General features: G+C 43.8%; 1 protein-coding gene across 1 annotated transcript in view; it reads left to right on the top strand.

Annotated features, from left to right (window-relative positions):
• trip4 (thyroid hormone receptor interactor 4) overlaps positions 1-20,916 on the top strand; it is a 68,193-nt gene that overhangs the window by 1,450 nt on the left and 45,827 nt on the right. Inside the window, exons 3-11 of the mRNA XM_034529572.1 lie at positions 131-261; positions 460-678; positions 782-860; positions 951-1,056; positions 1,214-1,429; positions 1,519-1,648; positions 1,777-1,970; positions 2,102-2,226; positions 2,376-2,467. Of these exons, the coding sequence (XP_034385463.1) occupies positions 131-261; positions 460-678; positions 782-860; positions 951-1,056; positions 1,214-1,429; positions 1,519-1,648; positions 1,777-1,970; positions 2,102-2,226; positions 2,376-2,467 (1,292 nt within the window). The remainder of the gene's footprint in view (positions 1-130; positions 262-459; positions 679-781; positions 861-950; positions 1,057-1,213; positions 1,430-1,518; positions 1,649-1,776; positions 1,971-2,101; positions 2,227-2,375; positions 2,468-20,916) is intronic.

Below are 20,916 nucleotides of genomic sequence, written 5' to 3' on the forward strand. Positions count from 1 at the left end.
TAAACATTGTAAATAAGTTCTAATGATTAAATGTCTTCTGAGTGGAAATGCAATTACAGAGATATCAAAATTGATCTCAAATGCACTATCCAGAAGTCTTTGTCGAAAGTAATTTGTGCTCCTTTCCCAGAGTTGCAAGACATGACCAAAGACAGCCAGAAGAAGTCCAAACGCAAAGGCCGTAACAAACTGGAGGTGCTGGCTGTGAGCCAAACGGAGCCTGAGCCAGAGGCAGTCAAAACCCCCATTGATCTGATGAGGGTGAGTACACATCTGCCCTAAACCTCTGGTCTGCTATCAATTACTTTATGGAGGTAGTTATCATCATGGTTTTAGTACAACAACCATTACGTTTATTTGTAAATGATCCATTTCATTTTGATAGTTGTGTCAGTTTGTTTTCCTTATGTATTTCTTCTATCCTTGTTTCCTCCCTCCATTTTTGTTCTACTTTCTCAGGCCCAAGAAAACAGCTGTTCTTCATCAACCAAGAAGAAAAATAAGTTTGTCAATCTCTACAATAAAGACGGACAAGACAAGCTGGCCATCTTACTCCCAGGTCGACATGCCTGCGAGTGCCTTGCCCAAAAGCACAAGCTCATAAACAACTGCATCACCTGTGGTCGCATCGTATGTGAGCAAGAGGGCTCCGGACCCTGCCTCTTCTGTGGAAGCCTGGTACGTAACAATTTTGAGTCCATGGATTATTTTATTTTTTAATCTACTTGGTGTGCTGACAATCCTCAAGTATTCTTTACTCACTGTTTTTTTTCTGATTCAGGTCTGCACAAGAGAGGAGCAGGAGATCCTGCAGCGAGACTCCAACAAAAGCCAGAAACTACGAAAGAAGCTGATGGGAGGTGAGAGGCAAAACTAGTCTGAATTCTAAAACACAAAAATCTATAATGATGGCGATCGATGGTGTGAATTTGTTTCTATTTGGGTGACAGACGGAGGAGAAAGAGATCATCTCCCGCACCAAGAGGCCAAGATGAAGGCTGGCTTGGAGAAGGCTGTACAGCACAAAGAAAAACTGCTGGAATATGACAAGAATAGGTATCATAAAACACACAGTCCATATAAGAGCTTCACAAGCGTGGATATGTTTCCTGCCGTGTGTGCAATGTTCACACTTGAACGGGACATTTTGATTACTGCTGTGTGTGTGAGCGTAACACTTAACCTATTTCTTTACCGTCCCCTCAAACTCCAGTGTCAGGAGAACGCAGGTTCTGGATGATGAGTCGGACTACTTTGCCACCGACTCCAATCAGTGGTTGTCCCCCAACGAGCGAGAAAAGCTGAGGAAACAGGAAGAGGAGCTGAGAGAACTTCGCTATGCCTCTCGCAAGGACAGGAAGATCACGCTGGACTTTGCCGGCAGACAAGTGCTAGACGATGGAAACAACCTCAACGAGTACTACAACAAGTGAGATGCTCTGACTCCGCTTGAATCAAGGCTGCAAGGGCGGTGTTGTGTAGTCGTGCTTAACACCATTTGAAACACGTGCTATTTAGGTTGGATGAGACCCTCACGGCTATGAACAGCGACTCGACATCCAAATCACCAGCGTATTCTAAAAGACAGGGTGGAAGACAGACCCTCGGAGAGCTGGTCAACCCCAATATAATGCAGGCTGCACCAGAGGTAGGTCATTTCTGACATTTACTCTAGGAGTAACAATGGTGTCACACTGTGGTACTCTCTACATTTGTATTCATTTTAACACTAAATTGGAACATCCGAAAAATGGGTTGAACGAATGCACTTCTCAGTGGGTGGACGTTGGAGGCAGCAAGAGCAACAAGAGAAACCCGACGCAGGGAAAGAGCTCGGCAGACGACAAGGGAGGAGAGGAACGTCACAAGTTGAGGCTCCAAGACAAGGACTTGCAGGAGATGTCTGACGGGGGCTGGTGCCTCAGCATGCACCAACCGTGGGCCACACTGCTGATCAAAGGCATCAAGAGGTAAGGAGCTAAATCCCAAAGGAGCTCTGAAGATAAACCAAGTTGCAGTATTCACCTAAAAATGCACAGTTTAAAACTTTGCTGTGTGTGTGTGTGTGTGTGTGTGTGTGTGTGCGTGTGTGTGTGTGTAGGGTCGAGGGACGAACCTGGTACACATCCCATCGGGGTCGTCTTTGGATTGCCGCTGCAGCCAAGACGCCCACTCCTCAGGAGATTGCTGAGGTGGAAGCCATGTACCGCCAAGTGTACAAGAAAGGTACACCACCTTTTTACACAGCAAATCAGGATAATGCGACCGAATACTTGGGACGCCTTGCATGCATGCGCTTTAATTAAAGTCATGTTGCTGCCACAAAGTCTGTTATGAGTTATGTAAGTGGATCTTTGCTCTCGTTTTATGTGCAGAGCCCAGGTTTCCGAAAGAATACCCCACCGGCTGCCTGTTGGGCTGCGTCAACGTGACCGACTGTCTGCCTCAGGAGCAGTTCAGCGAGCAGGTCGGTGAAACATTATTATGAGTTTAATACCAGTAGTAAAGTTAATTTGAAATTCATACTCCTCCAACTTAATTGAATTGGCGAACAAATCGGAGATGTGGGTGGCAATTCAGGTCTGAAACTTGTCTGTGTATCATCGTAAGGGGACGTGATGGACAGAAAGACTTGAATAAACATGTGAAGTGATGCCACACCACCGCTGTCACACTTCTGTTACATGTGATTTGAAGGGTTTCCTTTTCTCGAGTTCCGTGTCGGTGTTTGGTTGATTTGTGATCCAAGTAAAAGAAAAACACGAAGATCTGGCATAGATGTGTTATTTGCTTTTGGCTGACTTGGAAGACAGTTTGACGGTGTTATTGTTTTGTCTAGTTGACCTCTTAGAATTCCCATCGTCCTCCTCCGTTTGGCTTCTACAGCCCCTTGGAGGCTACGCTTTATACCTAATTCGGTTTCATCATGTAACAACATTGGAATTGCAAGAATTGCATGAGATTCTGACACACGGGTGAACACACACACGCACACACACACACACACACAGACCTCTTGGATAGTAGAGATAATAACTTATTTCATCCAAGACGAAACCGTACGAGACAAAAACAGTTAATCAATGTTGTCCTCGGATTAGAGTTTAAATTAATGTAAATTATCGATATTTAACCAACAGTTGTATGTGTTCGAGGGGTGACCATAATTTGTCCTACAGCATTTCTCTTGTATTTTGGAAGTGTTACTGATAAACACTGTATCTGACTGACTGAGTCAACAAAGCATTTTCTATGTAAAGATGGCTGCTATATACCCTCTTACCAGCAGAGGTCAGACTGTACTTTTTTACCAGACCAGCTGACTGTTCCCCACTAAAAGCAGTATGCACCATAGCAACAATCGCTGAAGCACAAACACAGGCCCTCATTATGCCAGTTACCTCCCACCAACATGGTTTATATATAGACATTACATTGGCATCTGCCAAATTTTGTTTTTGCAGCATACATTTACAGCAAAAGGGCATATTGTATCTCCTTATAATAATTCTCACAATATTGTCGAGCTGCAGGAGACGTGAGCAAAGAACGCCCTCGGATTACTACTAAATCAACAGAGTGCACTGCTACGTTCTATATTCTTCACTTCATGTCTTCCATGAACACTTCTAGTGAAACCCGCCCTGACGCAGAGTGTTACGAGGACTCTGGTTTGGCTCTGAATATGTGATGCGGCAAAGCGTGGAGGTGCTCCGTCGGCAGTATTGCCAGTGCTGCCTATTTGGACTCATAAACCCTTAACTTGAGTTATTTTGTTTTTTTCTTACACCCAAATTGATTTAATTATTTGCACCAAGTATAAACTGGAAAATGCACCCCCAACTCCCCATTAAGCCATCATGTGAATACAGAGTCGCTCCCCCATTTGCCATTAATGGAAAACATTTAACTTGATTACATTGCCATCCTCTTCTTGCCTGTTTTGCCTCTGGCTCGGGGAGAGACTGTCTGAGGTCCACTTGTTCTTTCTTCCCAGTAAAGTACATGATGTGTTTGATTAATCATTCCAGTTCCAAAAATAACAATTGGTCAATTGTTATCAGTCCATCAATGATATGAGAACTAACTGTGTAAATATATATTTTTAGCACAATCAACAACATCGCCAATCCAAGACGCACCCTTTTATTTGATACGGTGTCCGTTAACGTTGTGCATAAACATCTACGTGCCTCACTTGTCCTATCTCACAGAAACCTGCACACATACATACGGGAGAGTCTACAGTGAAACTGTATAAACAGGGGAATGTGTAAAACACGACGCACTGAACAAACCCAACTACCCTCGTACACATACGCTTGTATGCGTTCACGAGATGATGAGATACCGAAACGCATCACATTTGGAAACCGCAGTCGTCTGTTCCAATTTCTTCTTACAAAAAACAGCCAAGGAAAATAAAAAAGCAACGCTCTCCTTTCCTGGACGTAGTTGCTCTGCACACATTTTTTAACATATGTGTCTTGCTACATAAAGACGGATGTCTTATTTGTCAGTGTTGTGGGTGAAATCAGCTTTATAAATGTGTACCGCTCTATGGTTTGCATTCTGACTGCCTGGACCTGTAAATCTAAGGGCTTTCCCCTTTTGTACTCTGTCCTCATTCTCTCCTCCACCACTCATTCCACCCAGGGCTGTAAAATCATGTTTGCAGGCAGTGTGACTGCCCTTTCATCCTGTGAAAGGGTGTGTGTGTATGTGTGTGTGTGTGTGTGTGTGTGTGTGTGTGTGTGTGTGTGCGTGTGTGTGTGTATATCCACTTGCACAGAGCAGCCATAAATAACACCCCCACCCAACACAAGGCCCCTCAGAAAAAAGGAAAAGAAAGGCAGATGTAGAAAATTGTGAAGCAACCAGAGAAGAACAACGGTGCCAAAGACATGACGTTGGCGCTGAACAGTTGGTTAGTGCTTACTTCAGTCACCGTTTGGGAAAATAAATCAGAGACTGTGTGCTGCTTTGGCAATTTAAGCTTCCTGCCTTTTCTGAAAGCAAGAGGAGTGCATGTTGTGTGATTGCATAGTAGCACACAGCTGAGCTGCTGGGCTGGGGGAGTGGGTGAGGTGTAGGATTTACTGCCCTGTGCTGGCAGTTGTGGGTGGTTTAAAAGGGGGCTGGTGAGCGAAAGACAGCCATTATTCCTCAGGCTCTTCTAAATCTGCCCCTAGTGATCTATGAAATAATAGAAAGTGGAATGTGGGTGGATCAGGAGAGCGTGTGAGGAACACTACGAATGTAATAAATGCGGTAAATGTAAATATTAGCAGTCGTTCCCCTGTCGGGGCGCTGTTGGACAAAGCAACATCACAAACCTAATACCCTGTTGACAGACATTGGAGAAAGACCACCCCAGGCTGTGCAGGATTTCCATCTGCTTGACTTGGACCAGTTCTTCCCCTCATTAGAAACTGACTGGTGTATTGATCCATTCCCCCCCCATAATCTCTCACTCCTTCCCAACTCCCCAGCTCCCGTTCCACTGATAATTAGCCAGCCATTATGATCTGTGCACTGTCTCCCCCACAACCCATCCCCCCCCAGTGCTCACTCAGCAACGGGTGAAGATGTACGCCTGACCTGCGGACTGCAGAAGGCAGGAGGACGTGGGGGGGAGGGGAGGGGAGAAGGCGGTTGTGTTGCAGATTTTAGCTGGAGGAGGCAGAGCGAGATAATTAAAAAGGATGAGCAGAGAGCCCCGGCCAAGCTAAGCAGGTTTATGGGTGGCGGATCGGCTGCAGATGGTTAACTTTACACATACAAAAGACACGCAGCTGTCCCGATGTTTTAAAACTGCACATAAAATGAGCCGCAAGTAGGTTTTGAGTACGACATTCATCTGCACGTGCACATACCCCGTTCTAAGTCTACAAAATGGTTCACAGCGCAGGCGAAGGCACATCACACAGAGCTTGAGTCGCGCCATCAACTCACTCCCGCGGTGAAGAGATTGATTGGATCAATCCACACTCTAAATAAGGGTCTGATTTATTCCTCTGTTGCAAAGACCACATCAGCAGCTGCAGAGCCGCACGTCTTGGTGAACACAAGTCAGAGCTCTAGTCTTTTGGACAGGCATGCCGAGGGCGAGACCAGTCGCTGTTCAGAGCCGTATTGATTCATATGAAATTACTGTGAGGGCAAGAAAGCAAAGTGTGTGTGTGTGTGTGCTATGTAATCGAAGGACGCTATGAATTCCCAGAAGATGAAATGTTGACATAGTAATGCAATATTGGAGGTTTCCACATTCACAGAGGCCTAGTGTGTCCCAGATAAGCATGTTTTATTAACCTCTGCTCTATTGAAGGCTGACATACAGCAGGTCCCCTGGCACTTACGTATATCAGAGAGACGCATATTCGAGACTTGCCTTGTACTAGATTGTTTATGGCAGTGGTCTCACACCGATATAAGATTGGCTGGATTCCATTTATCTGTGCAACGTTCAGATCTGGGTCGAATATCACCTAAATCGTGTTTAAATACTTAATATTCTTGCATGTTATTTGCAGTGAAGGCAAAGTACCTTTTTATTTACTATACCTGTATAGTATAAGTATGTAACCGTATCGTCCGCATACAATATTTGTATGTAACTGCATTATCTGCGTATTATAAGTATGTCCAGGGCTTCTAATTGTTCAGCAGCCATGTGAGTGGGTTTCTTACTGTTAACGCATATGTTTTTAGATGATTTTTTAGTTCTGCATCCTCTTCTCTCGATGATGCATCCTCTCCATGTTCTCGCCCTTTTTTAAGCTTGTAAACATTCTCTCAGTTCTGGCTTGGCACCCGTTGAAGGCGTTTGCTGACTTTGTACTCCTATTTTAAGTAAATGGACATTCTCTATGAGATTTTGTTTATTCCTCCTCTCTTAAGATTACAAAACTGTCCTTGAATCCTGGGTTTTGATGTGCAGATTCCCGTCCTTATATCCGTGTCTGAGATCTTCTCAAATATTCACTTTAAGTTGACGTTTTTTCGGTTGCTGTCACTTTCCTAAACTGTCAAGGTAGAGAATATCTTTCAACTTTCGTGACAGGGCAGAGAGTTCAGTCTTTCGCCACGAAAGGCTTCAAAGGCTCAATACCTCTTGTACAGCCCGAGTGACTATGATGTCTGTATCTTTAGGCACGAGGTGCCATTTTCTTCTGATCATCAGCTAGAACTGAAAAGACGACGTGCTGCTGTTCCTCAAATCTCTAGACAATTTTGTACGCTGAGTCCCAGCGTGTGGGCTAATTACGGATCACTCTGTGTTCGGGCAGTTGCTAATGTTGTGGTTTCTTCCTCAGCTGTCGGGCCGTCATTGGTGAACTGCTAAAAGCAGACACTGTCTTTCTCGGCATCGACAGCGCTCCAGAGACACGATCTATACTCGAGCCCTCGTTAATGACTCGGTGCATGTGGTGCCCGAAGCAGAGGACCCATGTGGAGTTCTTCTGAAATGCTTTTCTTGTTTGCTGAGGCATTATCAGTGGTAATACCAGCCATATTTGGCACGTCCAGCTTTCATGTTTCGTTTGCCGTCGCACCCGGGGGACCATTTCCATTCATATGTATTCTGCGACAACACTGGAAAGATTCTTAGCCTCATTTGAGTTTGCATCGTACAACTGGGAGGGTAGTTTTCCTCAGATAAATGTCACACTTTTTTTGGATTAGGACCTTTTTTCAAATTAACTAATTAAATAATCTTGGAAATGACATTAAGTTAATAGTTCTATGCGCACAACAGCATTTAAGTTCATTTACTTTTGACGTATTTTCCTGTCAACTGAAAGTCTGCTCTCTCTGCACTTGCCATCTTTAATGAGCCGACACCAATATACGGCCGAACATTTTACCAGAGCGAATGAGACAAGTGGGGCCTGTACAGGGCAGCGCTGGGAGTTGAGTTATGGAGTTAGCACAGCTGGTACGGATGTATCTATTCTGTTGTAATGAAAGGGTTTCAAATTCTTAGAATAGTGTATATCTTCTTTTTTTTTATTCGCATAAAGTGTATATAACAGTATCATCCGCTTACAGTATGTAACTTTATCATCTGCTATTCTTAATTCAGTATGATCTGCAAACAGTATACTGTATGTACAAAACTGTGTCATCTGCATACAGTGTCATCTGCATACAGTTTATGTATGTGTGTTATGTATTCAGTGTTTTCTGAATACAGTATATGAACACAACTGTCCTCTGCATACAGTAAATGTACACAACTCTCCTGTGCATACAGTTTATGTACATAAGTGTCATCTGTTCTGCTATATATACGGGAACATTTCAAACTTTAAACACAACCAATAAAATAGATCTTGCAATGTATTTTCTAATAGAGTATATTTTGTCGTCACATAATCTTGATAATGCACTCATTGTCTAGTCTGGATTGTATGCGACGTTTAAAATATGAAGTTGCTAATTCAGTTAAATATTTCTTGACCAAGCCAAACGGCACTGATTGGAGCGTCATTTTCATTTACATCATAAATCAGTGTTGCTGTTTCTATTATCTCAGTCATCGCACCAGTGCTCAGATGCCTATATTGTACATTTTATCCTTTTAACCTCCAGTTAATTCATAGTTTTTTTTTTTTTACTTTCCGCTTTCAACCCCATTATTTTAGAATATACTGTGAATAGATACTTCACTGCAGCTCCGTAGATGTATGCACATGTCAAATAACAGTAACTATAGGCTTGTGACACATCACATAGCTGCAAGCTCAGCCACTTATCTGTTAAAATAAGTGCTGCTTTCTGTGGAATTCCATCTGTGCGAGCTCCCCCTCTGACCTCCAGAGTGGAGCGCCCAGGCTTGTTAGGCCGGCTGGAAGCCCGGACTGATGCCTGCGTTTCCTTGTGTGGTAATGTGATATTTATATGCTGAAAGCCTTCCTGCAAGCATGCCACACACACGCACACGCACACGCACACACATAGACTCAGGATATATTGGATGCATTCCAAAGGAAGGTAAGGCAATTTTACCTTCCCCTTTTTGCTCTGTAACATTGCTCAAATCCATAGCAGTGGCTGCTCCCCTCTCTTCCTCCTCCCACCCCCCTACATCATTTCATCTTCATATCCTCCACACACACACACACACACACACACACACACACACACACACACACACACACACACAGACACACTTTCACTCTCACAGTGTGTTTTACAAGTCCGGCCTGTGAAATTCTACATGTTCGTGGAGAAGCCCGATTATGCCCGGTGAACAGACGTGCACATTTGCACACAACTATAGATCGTTCTCTCTTACACACACACACACACACACACACACACTCTCACATTCCTCCTCTTCCTCCCTTTTTCTTTTTTTTTCTCGCTGGGCAGTTTGCCATGACAGAGAGGTCGGACATCATGTGATTCTGCAGTGGTGTGGAGAATGCATTCAGCCCAGAGTCCCCAGGCACCGGATGACAACCAACCAAAACCTCAGTCACAGGTTTTCAACAGCATGAAAAATACATAGAACCATCTGCCAGACTTGAAATGGTCTGCTACACTGTTGAGAATTTCACCGCTGTCCTTAAACCACTTCTTTTGAATGGCACACAGTTCCTGCTGAGGGAACTGTCAGTGGAGCGCCCCCCACCCCCTCCCAGATATGATCTCACTTCCATTCGGTTCTGCTCATTTAACAGGACGCGGTCCTCTCGCTGCACGCTGATCACAGGGACAACACAAGTCATTTCAGGCGGCTTCCTTTTGATGGTGTGAAGGACGGCAGTGTTGATGAAAATACGTTGGAATCAAAAGAGAGGTGACTGAATGCCACGCGATATGAAGTGTTTAGACTGAATGCTAAACAGGTTCAAATTCTTCCTCCTTTATCCTTTAAAAAATAAAATAAAAAATAAAAGATCAATATTGCTCTTAAGTCGGACCTCTTCAACGAATGACTTGTGTCTCTTTGCTGAACTGGAACAAGTCAAAGTCGGTATGCAGTCGTTACTCCAGGACCGTCCTTTTGGAGCATAAACAGGAAAACCTGCAGATGCTCATAATGTCACAGAGTTGACTTATTATTATATTATTGACTACACCAGAAGACTGGAGATGAAAGCTTCAGAGTTAAACAGTTCTTTTTTTAGTTTGCATTGAAGATCTCATGGAAAGACATTACCATTTATTATATTACATGAGCAGGTTGAATGAATTTAAGATTCAGTTTGGCAATTCCCAAATATTACCAGTTATGCAGCTACAATTGCAGCAAACAACACATTTTGAAATACTCCTATCGGTATGGGATTGATAAACATCCAAAGGACTTAATTCTACCATAATGGGATTATGGATACATATGTGTAATGTATACCACATATAAAAGAACATATTCACAAGGGAAGTACCTCGTCGCAATTATTCCTTTCACGTTTGTTTGCCTGTTTCTAGTCATTTCTTTTTTTTGTTTTTTTTATAGAATTTAAGATGACTTAAAACCATTTTATTAACGTTTTTTTACTTCCTCATTTAGATTGTTGTTTAGCTTCTCTGCTCACACATTTCTCCACACGCCATTACATGTGTTTCTTGTGATTGTTGGCACATTTGTATGGTGGATATGTACAGAAGAAACGGGGAAAGATAGAGTATGTTTAGCTGTTGCTGTTTTTCAGGCACATTTGCAATTCTTTCATGTCCCAGCAGATGAAACTGGAACAGCCTTCTTTTTTTTTTAAATATATTTTTAGCTTATGTCATCTGCTTACCAGTTTGTGCTCTCTTTGAAATAATGGCCTCGGCTGTGTTAAACAATGTTTGCATAAAAAAAGAAGGTGGGGGGGGGGGGGGGAGAAGAGACCTCTGCAGATTTTATTGTGATCTATTTAGTGCCTTGCCACAGGCACACTTCAACCCCCCACAATGAGCTTTAATGAAGCATAGAATCAATATGTTTGACATTTATCTCCCGTCTCCACATCTGGTGTTTGTTGTTGATGCCCCAAGATGGCTCCTCGTGAGGCTAGTGCCTGTGCCAGTTTTCTGTTTTTTGGAGTGAGGGGGAAAAAAACAACAAAAAGAACGACTGTTGCGCGGCGGCAATCGGCGATTTTACTTCACACGCCACGTTCCCCCCCACCCCGCCCCGCCACGGCGTTCTCAGGAATTGGAAGCGCTCTCAATTGAATCATTATTCTTAACGCCTGTTCCCATCCAAATGTGAGGACAGGCATTACTTCACTCATTACCTCGAGCTGATTTTGAGTGGTTCTGCCAGCATTCCCCAGGCGTGCCTAAGCAATTGCTTTATGTCACACAAGCCTCTGTGTGTGTGTGTGTGTGTGTGTTCGTTTGAAAAGAGATCTTTATCCAGCCAGGCCCCGACCCGGCAGCAGTATAACCGCAAGTATCTCTCCTAGAGAGGGAGAACCGGAGAGACAGAGAGCGAGAGGCTCTCTGCGCTCTGCAGGGTCAGAGATTACAAACTCAATTGTACTCTACTGGATGACATGTCTGCTCAGCAACTTCCTGCTGGCGACATCAGAGGGAAAGAAAGTATGGAGGGAGGGGGGGGGGGGGGGGGGGCGGGCAGCACGGAACGCTTCCAGTGCCATTAATCTGTCTCTCTTTGTGTGCAGCAGTGTGAGAGGAAAAATAAAACGAGTCTTGACTCATTCCCGACTGATCAAAACAAAAGAAATCTTTCAAATGAATAACAAATTACAACCCGCGAATAGATCGGAAATGATTCTCTTGAATCTGTATTTCTCGTCTGTATACGCCATTCGGATATTTCATATTTTGTATTTGATTGATTTGAGATGGGACAATCACGCTCATTTAACATTAATATTGATCTCTGATATCAATATTTATCACTGATGTGTCATTCCAGTTGGCCGATACCATTGGTGCGGATTATTATTTAACTAGCCTGTCACAATTATTACATTATTGCCTGATCGTGATTATTTTAGGCTGTACGTGCAAAAAAAAAAAGTATATAATTAATTGGTTGCATTTTCATCCGCTGGGGAAGTAAAGTGTCGAGTACACGGTTCTGATGCCTGATGAAAATAAAAACCAGCCTGGCGGTCTAGATCTCACCGCCGTTTGACAGGTTTCTCTTGTTTGTTTTTTCCCGAAGCAAGCTGATGACAGAGAGGTGCTGATAACCGCTCTTTTATATTTACAGCGGAGAGTCGGGGAGTTGCGTTTGTCAGCTCCGTTCATAGTTATGGTGGAGATCACTCCCAGAAAGTCCACAATGTTTTCACCTTTTTCACGGCAGAACGAGAGCAGAACCAACACGGTTCTGCGTGTTTAGCCGCGGCCGCTTGGCCAAAGAACATCGGGATTGTTGTTCGTCGTCGTGGTGACATGTATGCTACGCTAGCTACTGAAAGTGTGCACATTCTGTTTTTTGCTTATTAATGTTTTTAACTGTGTTGTTCCTTAATTTCACTGTTTTCTGTCTCGTTCCCCAGACGTAGTGCTTGCACATTACCACAATATATTGAACAATAACAACTTAAATAAGTAACGCGGAATCAGCTTGGTTTATATTGTTGAATTTATTGAAATGAAATCAATGGAAATGTACATTATGCTTATTTGGCATGCCCTTTATACAGTATAACAAACACCAGGAGGCTTCTATTTGAGAAAATGGGTATTACACTTGTGTTAAAATGCAGCCTTCCCTGAGCATAAGTAACCGCCAGTAGAATGGAGACACACGGAGAAATCCACGAGACTGGCAACAAGTTTTCTCCGTTCATCTGTTTTCGAGAAACGCATTGATGGGATCTTTCAAGAGGTTGAGCCCACAAGCTGCTCGCTAGGTGCTGCCAGCTGTTGTCGTGAGCATCAAGTGTTTCAAATTGAAATTCTGAAGATTGCTATTGCTTTTATAAATGGTCCGACTTGTGACATCGGTAACGAACACGGGCACAGAGTTCCAGATTGAATCAAATTCTATGACCCCAAAGAAAGTTTTTCTGATCTTTGTTATTCAAAGTGCCCGATGCGCGTGTCTTGTGAACCACGATTTCACCTGTCGTGTTTACGAGAACGTCACACACACACACACACACACTGTATCTCGGGGGTTCAGGATCTTTTGTCCATTTTAAAACGGTGACTTGGTGTCACACTCGCCGTTTCAGACGCATGTTGTTGTTTGTCTTCAGTCTACGAGCCCCATTAGTCCCACTCAGTAAATGTCTTAATTAGGGGAGTGCTCCTCGGTATGAGCTGCTGTCGATTTTAACGGCGTGGAGGAGCGTTATCATTATTTTCAATGAGGCTCCAGTGATACGCGCCCGAGGGAAGCCGGGAATCCACCGTCTGCCCTGTGTGTGCCAGCTACCTGCTTTGTGATTAGGCAGAATAAACATCAAATATGATGTGCGATTTTCTTCCTTTTTGTGTGTGTGTGTGTGGCGAAGTCTCGTTGACGCGCCTTCGACTCGCTCGGGCCAGAGCTGAAGGGTGGTAACGTGAAAGTACACACACACACACACACACACACACACACACACACACACACACACACACACACACACACACACTATATCTGAAGTTAGAACTGATTATTTAGAAAGTCGCTCACTCTTTGATAAAAGTATAATACCATTTTTATAAACGGCTAGAAATACAATTTATTAGCAAGTATATATCTATTCGTATACACGTGTGTGTGTGTGTGTGTACGTTTAACATAATATACCATTGAGTCAGTTAAAACATATTGGCATCATTAAAATGGGAAACAAGAGTCAATAAGGAACTTGCAGTCCTACTCCCCCTCGCTGCCAGCTGCCACTATTTCGTCCCCCCTTTTTTTTTGCTGTATTTTGTGAAATGTCTCGACGAGCGCACACACACACACACACACACACACACACACACACACACAGTGCACGGGGCTCTGTCGCCATGGTCCACTGGGCAAGCTTCCATCAAATGCTTTGGGAGGCTCTGTGTGTGCGAAGTAGAGTATTGATTTGCATGCAACATCATTTTCTTTTCCCACTCAGATTTCTGGCCGGTCAGTGCAGCGAGAATTCAGATTCAGCATAATTAGTTGAATAATGCTGCCACTCCACATATCTTTTTAACTACGTACGTTATCGCAGATCGTGGAAGAACACATATTTGTTTTTTTCTCTCTGAATTAAAAGCTTTGGGTGCCATTACGTCATCCTCTCTTCTTGGGTAAGACAAAATAATGATATTTGAGCACATCTGTGTGCTTATACAAGTATTTTCCTTCCCAGGGAAAGAATAGTTTATGTTTTTAGAAGGTATAACCAGTATTGGTGCTCGTGTCGCCACTGACGATTGTTGGCAATTTAAAAAAATGTCCTCATGCCGAAGCCGTGTGAATCGAACTGTACTTTAAAGAGATACTTGGCATTTGAAGAGTTCAGAGGATGCTTCGCTAGATCCCTTTTCCGAGTGTGATAACATTTTGAAATGTGACAGCTGGAAATGAGAGGCAGCTTGGAAACAAGCACCCCGTTTCAAGAAGTGAATCTGGCGAAGCACTTCATTTCCTTGAAGGTCTTCATTGTTCGTCGATCGTTCGCGCCTGTATTGGTGCGAAGGAAATATCCATGAAATCAGCAACAAATATTTGACAAGTGTAAATTGAAAAGGGCCGACGCGTAAAGAGCTTTTTATCCAACGCCTTTCCGTTGAACAGTTCGTTGTGTTCTCCCTCGGAACGTATCGGATCATCTTATCTATCGTAAGCTGGAGCACTAACCCGTGGGCTTAGAGAAACCTAAAACTTGCCTTTTGATAATAATCAAGGGACAGCCTTCCTCCTGTGCTCCTTTTCTCATCGCCGGTCTCAGGAGAGGGAGGGAAGAGACGGTTGTTTCCCACAGAGGCTGAGTGAACACAGATGGGGGAGGGGGTTGTGCCCCCAGTGTCAGAATATCAAAGCAAATATTCACCTTTTAAAAAGACAGACGTGTTCATAAACTCCCCGGTCCTTCTCCGTTTCCACGTTTTTTTCATGAAATCAAATGCCCACCCTGAAGTTAGGTTTGTTACCTGACGTGAAATACGAGCCTCTCTCCTGACAGCACCTGCGTTAAAGAGGGCTGGATTTGTGGCATCGATAAAAGGAGATTGCGGTGGAAAAATAAGTAGTTTTAATGCCTCAGATTCCCTGGAACTTTTTTTTCTTTGAAGTCGAGGTTTGAAAGCAGACATGGTAATTGTCTCCGGGGGGTGTGTGTGGGGGTGGTGTACTAAGTAGAAGGGTTTGACTGTGTGATTCTCTATAAATTGCAGTGTAGTTTTCTGATACTTCCACTCAAGTATGAAAATAACATCTACTTCCAAACCAGTTTATTAAACAGTGCATGATATTCTCTCACCATCTCTACGTTTTGGAAAATGTTGCAAGATACTGCCGCCCATTAGAAACCCGTTTTAGTCCAGCACTCGTCAAACAGAAGCTCAATTGTGAGAAAGGCCCTGAGCCTTGGAAAGTTCCAGCAGTTCTCTTGTTGAGTCTTTAAAAAAAGAAAAAAGAAGAAGAAGAAGAAAAAAATAGAAAAGAGACTGTTGTGAGGCAGGCTGGTTCTCTTCTCGCCTGAGGGCCACTGCAGGAGGTGAAGTCATAAACATGCCTGTGAAAGTGGAACTGAGCTGAGCGAGGAAGTCTGTGTGAATCTGCCCGCAAAAACATATGACTTCACTACACCTGTCAGCGCTAGTGCCGGGTGAAGGGCTCATGTGTGGCGTGCTTTTTAACAAGTTTTGCAGAGCCAACTCGGTGTGCTCATGAAGCAGAATTAATTTAATACCTCTGTCTCCCCAAGGCATTTTAATAGTGGGATGGTGGGCTGGCGACAGCTTGGAGTCATTTGCATGAAGACAATAATTGCTCAATTGCTGACACACAGGGTTGGTTCTTGAACTAAACACCGCGGTACAAATACACCGAGGCGTCACAGTTCATATCAGTCATTCCTGTCGAGATTCCTCACTTGGTAGTTAACGTAATTGTCACATTGCGGCGATGGTTTAATACAAAAAAAAAAGAAGACAGTTTTCTACTGTAATTTATCTCAAAGTAGTAACTTGCATTGGTTGTATTTTGAGATACAAGCGACCTATGTAGACTTGTACTTTGAGAGTAATTACAAACGTACACGTTTTTAAATTGGGGTTTTTACTTTCGTCAGTGCGAAATATGTGAACTGACCTTTTTTTTGTTTGTTTTGTTGTACCAAAACAGGGAGCATTTTCTCTGCAGAGGAAATGTGTGTTTTTCTTCTCTCTTCCAGTTGAGCTGACTCTGTGGCAGTAATTGGGAAATCGTGGCCCCGGATGCCGAGCCTCTAATAATGAGACTTGTCTCTCGTTGGGTTGAGGATATTAATAATGTACTAAAATTCAGGAGCCAGCGTGGGACACTCCTAGATAATTAATGTTCACTCTCCAAACTTGACACCGGTTGATTCTGTAGGTGACGGAGGGCGCTCAATTTTTAATCATCACCGTGCAACTCGGTCTGTCTGAGCTCGAAAGGAGGAGACAAAGTGGGCTTCACTAGCTGCCTGTTTAGAAGGATAAGATTAGCACTGCTTTGGGTGCAGGTCACATGGCACCAGTGTGATCCAAAGCCTCTTTCCATGCAGGCTCAGGGCACATATGTTTGCACAAAAAACGTCGGCCCTGTAGCTAAAGATGCTAATTGCAGTTTGGTTATTTTGGATTGCAATTAATAAAAATAGTACTTGTAACTTGTAAAAAGCAAAGGATGTGTATAACTCCTTTTTTTTTTTTTTTTATAGTTTCATGAATAATTATTCTTCCACTTCTCAATTAATCATGTCAGCCAATGGTGGCCATCACGCTTTACCCAGAGTGACTTCTTAAGATCTCATGTATGGTCCAAGCAATCAAATATTGTATTTACTATCACGTCAGCAAAATTGAAAATGGCGTTTGTGCTTGAAAACCCACTTTTAAAACGATATAATAGTAAAATAGTTGGTGATAAATGTTCCGATTATCGACTAATTGATCCAATCTAATGTTCTGGCCACATTTACATGCATGATGTAGTTTGCCTGTTTCCCTGAGATGCTCTTTGTTCCCATTATAAAAAAAACAAACATAATAATAATCTTCTATCCACCTGAGCTGCTCTTTGAATATCTATTGAGTTGTTACCTCTACCATTTCTGACCATAATCTCTAAAACGCAGATACAAAATGAAGAGCACCGTGTTTTTTTTATTAAATTATTGTGCAAATGAACCTGTGCAAGTTTAATGTTGTAAAGCTTCTGAAACCAAAATGGGCTTCAGACTAAGTTTCATTGAATTTATGAATACAGTAAATTTCAACGAGTGCTGGGACTACACGCGCTGTCGTGGCAGGAATGATCGATTCTTTCAATTTAGCTTTTTAAACGCCAACACAACGCGGTCGAGAGATATTCACTTTTCTCGTTTTCCTCGTTTTGAATAGAAACCGCCGTTCTCGCCGTTTCATTCATTCTCATCGGCCCTCCTTTGCCGCCTTTCATGATGTTGAGCCGCTCTTAATGAAACTCAACACTTCCTGCAGATGTTTCAAAGTAAATGTGACGTGAAAAGATTATTTCTCGCGAACCGCTGCAAGGCCTTTGATGTGAAACAGATGGAGGAATGAGCTTGCGTCGCAGCATTAAAAAGCAGATGGGAGGCAATTAAGAAAACGGGGAGGATTCTTACGAAAATACCGTCGAAACGCAGATATACAACGTGGAATTAGTAATGAAGGCCTGTCCGTCGTAATAGCCATTCACGAGTAAATGAACAATTTGTGGCGTAACAATACGTTTCCTCACCGAAATAGAGACTTAAAGCGTTGCACGCATTCGTTATTTCTGCCGTCAAAAATGTATGATGCTGGCTCCATGTAATAAGCTGTATGAAGTCACAACTTTGCCTTGAGACGTAGCCTGAATGTGTAATGAGACGCATTAGTCTTAACACAGCAAATTCAAGACGTGCATTAACACTGTTACAACGTACAACAAACTGATGCTGAAAACCGGTAAATATCAATTTAAAGGATCAGTAAACAAGACTAATCGACTCGTAATGAGAGGGTGTCGGCTGGAGTTACTTTTTGGAGGTTGTGTTTCTTTTTGAAGCCTGACATCACGATACGTGAACGATATGCTTCGCTCTCGTTCCCGCGCAAGCGATGGGAAGAACTAATCGTACGCTTGCGGCGGAGCGTGCGAGGGGGAAAAAAAGAAAAGAAGAAGGAAAAAAAAAAAGGCTGAGAGGCAGCCACGGCGCAGTGTTTCCTGAGGGCAGCTGCATTAGTTTGAATCCTAATGAATGCCAGAAAACCCGGCTCGTGTTGTTTGGTAAGAACACAGTAGATTACAGAACGATTGGTGAACGCCTGCTTTTGCATACGGTTCCCAACAACACCCCTTTTCACCTCCCACATGTAACCCGTGGCTCAGACGCAACCCATCTGTTCTCCATTCCCTGGGTGAAGCCAGCCCTGACAGAACTGGCTAAGCAGCGTTTCTCAAGTGTCTTTCTGGGACGACACCGTTGGGCTTTGTGCAGTTCCCTATCGATCAGACTCTCGGCCTCCTGTGTTTTCTCCCTCACCTGCTACTCTTATTATCCGTCTTTCTTACCTGAATCGTATCCCTCATTTTTACTCGCTGCTGCTCCCCCTCTCCTTCTCTGCCTGCCTCCTCCTCCCCCCCATCCCCCCCTTATTCCACCCTCCTCATTTTTAAAAGCCACATGCTCCCAGCCCGTCTGGCTCAGTTGCACCCTGCCAATGAAGGGCTTTTTATTGGGCTGAGATTGAGTGCAGCCAAGCAAGGCCTGGCTAGAGCTGAGGCTGGGACCAGGCTCGCTGTCCCCCCCCCCCCCCCCAAACCCCTCCTGCCCGCCCCGACTGCACAGCCCACTCCACATGCCTGTTCTGGTCTGGCCCTGTCGCCCAGAAGGAGATTACTTGTCTCTGCTGCCCTTAATTGCCGACAGCAGCTGAAAGGAGCCAGAGAGAGAGAGAGAGGGAGAGAGACACTGTAGAGGGAGGAGAGGGAACAGTGTTGGCTTGTCGAGCTGTTACTTGACAAGCTTGGACTCAAAGGTTTGTGTTCCTGCTGTCAAACCCTGGCTCTGTTTTCGTTGGTTTTTATTAAGATGGATGTTGTTTTCATCAAACGTTTTCGTATTTTTGGGCCGTACTAAAAAAGAAAATGAAAAGAACAGAATATGGAAGGCAGATGACGTGTTGGAGGAAGGGAAGCTGATGAAAAGACTTGTGAAGTCCGAACCTCGGTTATATGGATGTGTGGTGAGAGCAATGGGACCACTGTGCCCCGTTACTGCCCTCTGGGCCACTGTTATTTTTCATAGCCAATGGCGCACTTCCAGCAGCCCCCCGCCACCTCCCCCTTTTCACTTTTTCCAATGAACTTGTTAATTTCATGTTATTACAGTTGGGTTTTATGTCGAATCCCCTCCTGGCTTGATCCCAGCAAATTAAATCGTGGGCAGTTTATTGAGTCGACGGTCTCTGAAGAAGCAGCGAAGATGTGTGAATTTGTTTCGCCTCCTTCCTTTTTTTTGCTGCTTAGTATTTTTGTCAGTAGGTCTTTTCATTCAGCTGAGCTGTCATCGTAATATGTGGAGCATTACTTATTTGCAGCACGTTGTGCCTCCGTTACTCGTCTCAGGACGTAAAAAATGTTAAGTGTTGCAGCATGTGTAGCCTGTAAATAAAATGACGCGTCGGTGTGAATACTGCTTTTCTATTCTCTGGCCAGAAGAAGTGATGAAACACAAAATATGTTCACTGTCTGCAAGCAGAAAAATTAATGACTGAAGTCTGTTTCATGTCGCTGCGATATTTTAAACGGCTACATATCATGTGCAATACGCATATTCCTACGTTTTTTTTGAAGGTGTGATGAGATGATCGACGCTACTGCGAGTTAGCCCGGCTCCGTCCAAAGGTTCAGGCGACAAAATTACAGGCTGTTGTTTTATGGAACGATGTTTTATGATGCATTTAAAAAGACAAAAACAATGTACAACATGTTAACATAACAAGCTACGCTAAGCTAACTGGTGGGAGCTTCAAATGTACCCGAGAGTGGGATCCCTCTTCTCTCATTTCCCATGATGCCGCTGCCTCCAAGTGAGCCATCCAGGTGGCTGAATAATTAAAATTCACACAAATTGATTAAAAACTAAAAGCGGGAAAAGCCCCTTTTTGTTTAAAAAAAAAGAAAAAAACACTTGACTGATAACTAGATTTTATCGCGAGTCGGCGCGCCGGCACGGTTGAGATGCGCTCGCATCCATTTCCTGAAAAACAGTTTGGAAGCCAGTCATGCAGTGGATGCATTTCTGTGCTGAACACGAGCCCAATTGTCTGCGTCTTTCACGAGCGAGGAGCGCTTGTCTCACAATTGTCTGACTTCTAACGCCAAGTGAATCGGCCCGAAGCGACCGACCGACCAACCAGCGACACTCGCATTCACGCCGAGGCATTTTAATGCACTTGTCACACCATACCCTCAGATCTCTCTCCCTTGTCAAACACATCGGTCCCTTCTACCCAGAATGCCCCAGGGCTGCAACTCTCAGACCTTGGATGCTCACTAACGACTCGGATCACCTTCAACTGAATTCGGCGCGCTCTGGTGTGTTTGTTTTTCTTCTTTTTTCTACGCCATTTCCACCGCCCTGCGTTTCTCAACGAGCTCAAGGAGCTCAACTTTAATTGCATTTTGTGAGCAGGTCCACTCCGAGTCCATCATATCCTTCCCGATGAATGTTTAGGGCTGTGGCAAAATCTGCTTCTCACACAAGCACAATGTCTCCTGCCCTTTTTGATTAACACGGAATGGAAACAATTAGG

Source organism: Cyclopterus lumpus, chromosome 3 (genome assembly GCF_009769545.1).
Source record: "Cyclopterus lumpus isolate fCycLum1 chromosome 3, fCycLum1.pri, whole genome shotgun sequence".
NCBI classification, from domain to species: Eukaryota; Metazoa; Chordata; class Actinopteri; order Perciformes; family Cyclopteridae; genus Cyclopterus; species Cyclopterus lumpus.